The 7,971-nt window shown below is 42.8% G+C and overlaps 1 protein-coding gene across 1 annotated transcript; it reads left to right on the top strand.

Moving 5' to 3' along the window:
- Positions 1–6,737: 6,737 nt before the first annotated feature.
- On the top strand, positions 6,738–7,607 carry RNF186 (ring finger protein 186). Its single transcript, XM_019511569.1, has one exon. It carries the CDS (start codon positions 6,738–6,740, stop codon positions 7,605–7,607), a length of 870 nt encoding a protein of 289 aa, XP_019367114.1.
- Positions 7,608–7,971: the final 364 nt, after the last annotated feature.

Genomic DNA, 7,971 nt, shown 5'->3' on the forward strand with positions numbered 1-7,971 from the left:
TATTCCACTTTACTGTTTCCTTGTATCGCTCTTGGCTTCTGGAGTGTAAGAGGGCCTCTGTCCATAGGAGTCTCTCTGCTTGGCCAGATTTGTAATGCAAAATTGTGGCTCCTTCTGTCCACGTCCTCTGATACCTATTCTTAGGGGGGACGTCGCAGCTCTTCCCCTTTAGACCTTGCTTTGCAGCTGTGAACCAGTTCAGGGGGCGGTCGGTGTCTGCTTCACAATTGTGAGATCGGTACAAAGGTAGTTTGACAGAATAAAAGATTCACAACGCTCAAATGAGAGGAAGATTTCAGATGAAACTGACCATGAGATGGCAGCATCATAATATAGTTTTTGATGTGATGCCATGATACCGGTGCTGAGAAGACAAAGTAATTGCAGTTATAAGCCGGGTCGGAGTTGTGGATCATTTGTGTTTGTGGGTTTTTCTTGGGGGTTTGAAAGGCAAACTCAAAACAGGAGATTTGATTTCGGCCAACAAAATGCTGTCTTGGTTGTGATTTTGTTCTGTTGCTTGACTTTACTGGGGCTGTAAATCAGGCCTTTAACTTAGTATCGCTTCCCTAGTTAATAGAAATGGAGCACGGCAGTTAAGCAAGTGTTTAAAGTATTTCTTGAATTTTACGAATTGGATATGTACAAAACTGCACCTTTAGAAATCGTTCCTCGTGTTTTAAAAATGTTGAGTAAGGACCACAAAACCTGAACGGGTCTAAGTATATATTATTCCCACAGTGGCATCCTTTTTGTGGTATAAATATTTCTATGTATACTGGCCCATCCACATTAAAAAAAAATGTAGCTGGCAGTCTTCTGTACAGTTTAGTTGCAATATACAGAGTCAGTGCTAGAGTTTGATGCCATGAAAATACAAAGCCTAAATGTTCAGCCCAAAATTTACCTGGTTTCATCGCCTTGTTGGAATTAATTCTATCTAGTTCATTTTTTTTAATTTGTGTAATTGAGTCTGGGAAAACAAGTTGGAGCAGTTGTAAAAAAGAGACCTGCTTCCCTTTTCTAGCAAACCAGTTGATATTCTGCAGAAGGCAGTCTCTTCTCCTGCTATGTATTGTTGGCTCTGGGCAATTTTTGTTTTAATATTAAACTCCGCCGCACACATTCATTTGGAAGGGCTCTCAAGGAGACTTGCTTCCCAGCAAACTACTTTATCTTGATGCTGTGGTCTTATCCCTCTTAAGCTTCCCTATAAAGATCTCCTTTCCATTCCACTATCTCAGCTAGCTGTTATTCTTCCCCTCATAGACTACCTAAGCAGCACCCCATTCTCCTACCCAAGTGTCAAGCTGTGCTTTTTCCCTTCTCTACAAACATTGTCACTTGCCTGAGTCCCTATACATTTTCTCACTTTGAGGGTTACAGATAGGTAGGGCTATCTCTGAAAATGCTACCCTTTCAGGAAAGCTCATGAAGAGGGTGCATCAGTAAGAGCCTTGATAATAAAAGATGAGAGGCTGCATTTAACGGTTGGCCATTTGTTATTGTGATCCTTTTCAGGGAAACGGATCATTTTCATAAGCGCCATCCATGTGCTAAAACCTTCTCCCATAATGAGGAACTGGGCAAGAATCCCAGAGGTCACGGTAGATGGCTGTCTTTTGCTTCCCCAGAAAGATACCACTCCAAGAAGCCACCTCCTGTAGGAAGGGGGTTTGATAGAAAAGGCTTTCTGCTGTTTGACATCAAGCTTTCCACAGGTTACCTTGAACTGTACAGTCATTCAAACCACAAAGCGGAGAATGTATCAATCTTTTTTTTATGGTGTGCCCAGAGCTTTTATAATCCATGTTAAGAACTGTGGGCGATAAAGGTATAATTCTGATAGACAGGCTTCCCTACCATGCTGTGCCATTCTCAGCAGAATTCCCCAGGAAGCATTTATGGCTGCTGTGCAGCCTTTAGTGCTGCACACAGGGAGGTGAAAAAATACAAGAACAGAACGGGCGGCTGAATCTGAGTCCAGTCCCCAAAATGCGTTGGCTGGGGAGGCCACAAAAAATGTTGCTATTTTTTCAGTTTAATTCTGGAGGGACTTTCTTTCATATCAAGCACTTCAGCTGCATCTCTTTTTCATGCTTGCTTGCTTTCCCCTTCTTTTCTAGCTCTTTCTCCTCCTTCCTCTGTATTTGGCCCATTAACTACTCTTCATCTCTCCAAATAATCCTCTGCTTAACTCCATGTTCTCCATGGGACTCAGCTGAAGTCAAAGGAAAGATTGTTTTCAGTGGCATGAAGGTCAGATCCCCAGATACCTGTCTGATTCTTCTGTCCCCTTCTTTCTCCTTTCTGCTTTGTTTCTTTTCCCCTTTTTGCTTTTTCTATCTCGGGAATAATTAAATGGCAGGCTTAGTGTTTCTGGTTCCTTTATGCTTTTCATAGCTGAAAATGGATTGGCACCATTTTCTTATCCAGTAGACAGACTTTCTGACACTGTGCTTTAATTCCTAATCCCTCCGACTCCTAATCCTGGACACCAAGCATTATATTACAAAGACATATGATAGAAATCTGTCGAATAGCCCCATTATAGTATAGATTATATTAAGGCTACTGCAGGTTTTGATGTTGTTATGTACACTAGTGCACAATATGGAGAATAGTGATATGGGATTTGAAAGCATAATCCTTTGGCCCATCAGTGGCCACTACTCACTAGACCACTACCATTACCAATAGCTCCACCTTAAGCAAGGCTATGTAGTGGGTTCAGGGTGCAACATTGAAAGGATTGGTAGTTCATGACCTGTATTTTAGGCTTCCTCCTATGGAAGCAAAATGGTATTGATATGGTCTTTGGGTTTATAACAGGTGGGAGGAGCTGTAGACAGAGAGCATGTGTGTGTCTCCCCATCTACATGTATGTAGAAGTATAGAGGTATAATATAGAAAGGAGGGACCTTCATCCATCATCTGCTTGCTATCTCAACAAAGCGTGATGAGAAACTGTAGCAATCAGCTTTTCTGCTGCTTTCAAACCTGGAGGCAACCGATTCAAACAGCATCTGGCTATCCGCAACTTGTGCAAGTCAGTGCTGTTCCCAAATTAATAATTCAGTCATTCCATCTATTTATCACCCTTGAACTCTGTACTTTATTTATTGCCTTGTTTTCATATTAGACCTATGTGGACTTTAGCAGGAGTTGTCTGAGATTTTTCTGGACTGATGCCTTCCAACTGAGTCTGCACGTGATTGATTTCTGGTTCTCTTTGTCTAACAGAAGTTGGAGTTGTTTGATGGACCCTAAGAAAACACTCAGGAAGTTGGGAAGAGGCAATTGAAGTGGGGGAATTAAGAGTTCCCTTGAAACGAGCTAGCATTTGCACCTCAAAAGTGCAGTTTTCCATTCCCAGCGCAGTGCAGGAATATCAGCAAAATAAGGTTGTCACTTGTGATTGTGTCTTTATGGATTTTCAGCTCCTATTTAGCAGGTCAAAGAAATGTTTGTGAATATCTGTTACAAGGACATGTCTAATAGGAGTCTGACAGCTTGTGGCCTTATTTCTGTTCTGATTTCTATCATCAGCACTCTTTTCTTCCCTGTCAGTGTAACAAATTCCTGGGCTTTTAAAGCCCAGTCATAATAACAAGCAAGACAAGGTGCTCTTTGGGATCCGGCACATTGGCATTAGTACATTAGACATAGCCATTAGCCAGGGGTAGCACTGCACCCCTGATGGAAGCATTATTCCTCAGAGACATCCCTTCTGAATCGTAATGTCCTCCCTGCTTCTGTCTTGTTCCAGGATGTTATAACTTGCTGCTGGTCTGTGTCATCAGTGAAGTATGAAGCCCCTCTTCCATCTCAGCTGTACTAGTTGATGTGCTTGGGAAGTAGAACCAATGCTTCACGCTTCCAGTCCACTGCAGCTAGTTAGTCCTGGAGTGGGGAGTTAGTGAACGTGCTGTGCCTACTTGTATACCAGGAGTCAGGATCTTGTTAGCCCTTTGGAGAGCTTAAGGAGTCTTGTACCTCCCCTGCCCGTACATGGAGTCTGCATCAGAATGTAGGTGTGGAGCATGGAGAACTTGCTAATTTTTCTGTTTTAGAGTGTGTTCAGTGGAAAAGGAATATTAGTGAATCAGAAACAGGCACCCACTTACTGTAGCAGTAATTAATTTACCCAAGGTTTTATAGGAAAGGTGGGTTTTTGCCACCAAGATATATAGGCACTACATAGCTCTGGAAAGCTGAGGGAACAGCATAGTAAACCACACACTGCCAAAAGCTAACCAATGATAACAGTAGAGTACTTGGCATGCTGGATTTGCTTGGGAGGAAGGATTTTGGGTAGGGTTTCTTTTTTTCCCAGCATGTGTTTCAAAACAGGACATGGATGGGCAACCCATCCCACTTCAGAGTTTCTGTTTTTTAAATAATCACAGGTCTGGGCTTTCACTTAATTTCTTTGTTTCTCCCTGCAAACTCAACTGGGAACACTGAGCTAAAAGATAATCCAAGTTTGGCAGGCTGCTTGCCTCCGGATGACCTTGATGTATTAAAATGTCCCAGTGGTGGGATGTAGTTTCTTTTCTGTATCACTTTTCTGTCCCCAGTTCCTGGCAGATGTCAGGAGTCTGGTGTTTTTCACTGTGGCTCAGAGGACTTATTTCCTCTGTTCTCTGAGACCATGCAGATTCAGAAACCAGCTCTACAACAAAATCACTCCTCCAACTAAATGGAGTTGCTCCTGACTTACACAGGTGGAGAAACAAGCCTCTACTTTTACGTGCAAATGAGAATTACTGAACCCTTTGACCACAGAAGCAAAGAAGGATCCCCAAGATGCAATTCTGTAGCCTACCAGCTTACAGGAAAACTCCTACTCTTCCTCAGCAAAGGACACCAACCTCAACTCACCCTCACTCGTCTGCCTTGGCTCCCTGCCGGAAACTGTCTTACCTCATTCCAGTTTCAGATGCTCCTCTTTGCTCCCTACTGCTTCTCTGTAGGAGGGAGGTGTTGGAACACAGTAGCTGGGGCAGTCAGAACACTTGGGTACACTTAAGGATACAGGCTTTGTACAGTGTGCTTTCTATATGTAATTCTGACCTCATTTGGTCTCCCAGGGTTACTGAACCTTCCCTTCCTTCCTCACTTTTTCCCAGCTTCTTCCTGAGTTTTCTGTATTTTAACAAAAGCATGCAGAAAGAATTTCAGAGGAAGAATGTTTCAGTTGAAGAGATTTATGTATGGGGAGAGCTGCATCAATAGCCCAAGAGAAGGATATACTTGTGAGTACAAGCTGTTTCTGCTGACCTCCAAGAAAGAGGGAGGATGGTCTCTTGGTTAAGATGTGGATCAAGCAGTCAGTTAGTGGGCTTATTTCCAAGCTATGCTAGACTCCTTGTATGAACCTTGGTCAGTCATTTCATCTCCCTGTGTACTGTTTTCCCCATCTGTAAAAAGGAGAACTTCAAAAGATTTCCTTGCCTCCCATGGATAGTACCAGGAAATTTGTTAAATACTAGAGAGGTTTTAGACTGATGGAGCCCATATAAATAGATAGGAAATCAATGTTGGGTATTTTTCACTGTGGCTTAGTAGTGAATCTCATTCGTTATGCTGAGCTATAGTTGTACACAGAGAGTATGGGCATCTGAACCAGTTACCCAAGCTAATCTAGGGTAGGAGTTTACAGTGCACCAGCTACTCCAACCACAATTGCAGGTGTGCCAGCTGTTACCTCACCAAAAATGAAAGAGAACCTTCATTGAGGGCTAAGCTATCAGGGATCGGCTTTCCCTTACCATAGCGTAAGAACATATATATGGGCAGTTATCATAGAACAGCTAACACACTGCAGATTTCACTCCCTTCCCTTATCACAAGGCAACTTGTTCATGTATTCATGTCCTGAGTTTTCCATTAGCTGAGCAATGCCAAAGAAGCACCAGTCTCTTCCCAGAGAGCTCACAGTTGGCTATGATGCACTGCTGTGCAAATGCAGTTGTTTCCATAAGTGGAGGGAGGGGACTCTGCCTTGTAGCTTTATGAACACACAGAGAGTGAAAAAGATACTTTTCCTCTGATGACATATGTCCTAACCATAACATTTTTCAGCTGTATGATAGCATTCGTCTGAGGGCCTCAGACCTTTAGAGAGGTATGTTTAATAGGTGGTCTTTACCTCGATTTTGCAGATGGAGAAACTAAGGTATAGAGAAGCCAAGCAACATACTATGGCCACACAGCCTGTCACTGTAAGAGGTGGAATTAGCACCTAATTCTCTTGACTTCCAATCTCAGGCTTTGTCCTCAAAACCTCCATGTCTGTTGTCACTAACAATGCCATCAGTCAACACAAAAATCCTTCATCTCTGTCTTGTTCCAGCACAGTCATATTTGGGGATTAGCTGAAGCTGTCCTCAAACTATGTGCTAACGTTGTGATAATGATAGTGCTATTATCCCAGTCTGACTACCAGAGCTGGACTTGTAGTTTCAATTTGCTAAGGCCATAAGAGTTGCTTCTGGGGTGGATTGCTCACTGATGTTATCAAGCATTATAAACTATCTTAGTTGTTAAAGATCTGTGTTAATCAGTAACTTGTCTCTGAAAAACGTCATTACTGTCACAGAGTACAATATGCTTAAGCCAACTGTCACCAAGCAATCACATCTGTAACAGGAATAAAGCACCGTATAAAAGGAGCCGGAGAATCAGCAAACTCTTTAACTGAGCAAAGCAAAATCGCATCAAGATCTCTCTCCATGGAGGGACCAACTGACAAGCTACACTTTGAAACTGAATCAAACTCTCTTGGACCCACGCTTGCAGAAGTGGGCAGACTGGCGCCCACTGAAGAACATGCTGCTGAAATGGAAGGACTAAGGTCCTTTTCACCATCAGACACAAAACTAGACAGTCCACATGCCACTGAATCACCAGAAGCAGAAATGGACTGTCCATCCTCTGTTAAACCTCCAGCCACAGCAATGGATACTTTGGACACCTCTGAACTCTTAGTGTCAAATGCAGACTATCGTCGTTCATCCAAAGCATCGATTGCAGACATGGACTGTCTAATCTGCTGCAATAGGTACAATATTTACCGGGTACCCAAGCTCCTGGCTTGCCAGCATGCCTTCTGTGCCGTATGCCTCAAGCTCATTGTTAGAAGCGAGGACAGCACCTGGATAATTACTTGCCCTCTGTGCCGAAAAGTCACTGTGGTATTTGGAGGGCTTATCTGCACCCTGCATGATAAAGAAGACATTCTAAGTCATTTGGAGAGCCCTGATACGAACACTGAGATGCAGCTCTCTCCCAAAGAGTTGGACAACACCAGTGGGACCCAGTCTAGCCATGCCACTCTCCATACTGATGACCATATTGCTAGTAGCAACAGACTGGCTATCCAGAGACTTGTGCTGCTTTTGCTGCTTGTGGTGATCCTTATTATAATCGTTCTTCCCTTTATGTATGCTGGACTGGTGAAATGGGTCCTCTGCTTTGCACTTACTTTTGGGCTGATCATGTGTTTGATACTTTGCTGTAACCCTAGCTTCAGCTGCAGCTGCAACGGAGATTCACTCTCTTTGTGCCACAAGAAAGAGAGCCACATCATTTCTATTGCCTGAAAGGACTGGCATATGCAGTGGACTGGTATTAGCTGCAGATGTCCAAATGGAAAATGTTGGGCAGTCATAAGCATATAGAAACTTTGGGAACCATTGCTCCTGTAGTAAATTTCAAACCCCTGGCTAAAGTTTTGTACTTCAGGCAGGGGTAACAAATAACAACAATACAGTATTGCTAAATGTTCTTATCTGTATATTTGTATTTAATATTTTTATATGTGAGGGGAAAAAAAGGAGTAAAGCTTTTCCTTAAGACTTATACCCAAGTGCTGGTTTTGTTGTATTGCTCTGTGTTTGTTCAAGTTCACATTGCTTTTTGACCAGTAATTCAGAATGTTTATTACCTGCAGTATTAGCCAGCTGG

This window comes from Gavialis gangeticus, unplaced genomic scaffold (assembly GCF_001723915.1).
Source record: "Gavialis gangeticus isolate Ggan-Ray unplaced genomic scaffold, GavGan_comp1, whole genome shotgun sequence".
Classification (NCBI taxonomy): domain Eukaryota; kingdom Metazoa; phylum Chordata; order Crocodylia; family Gavialidae; genus Gavialis; species Gavialis gangeticus.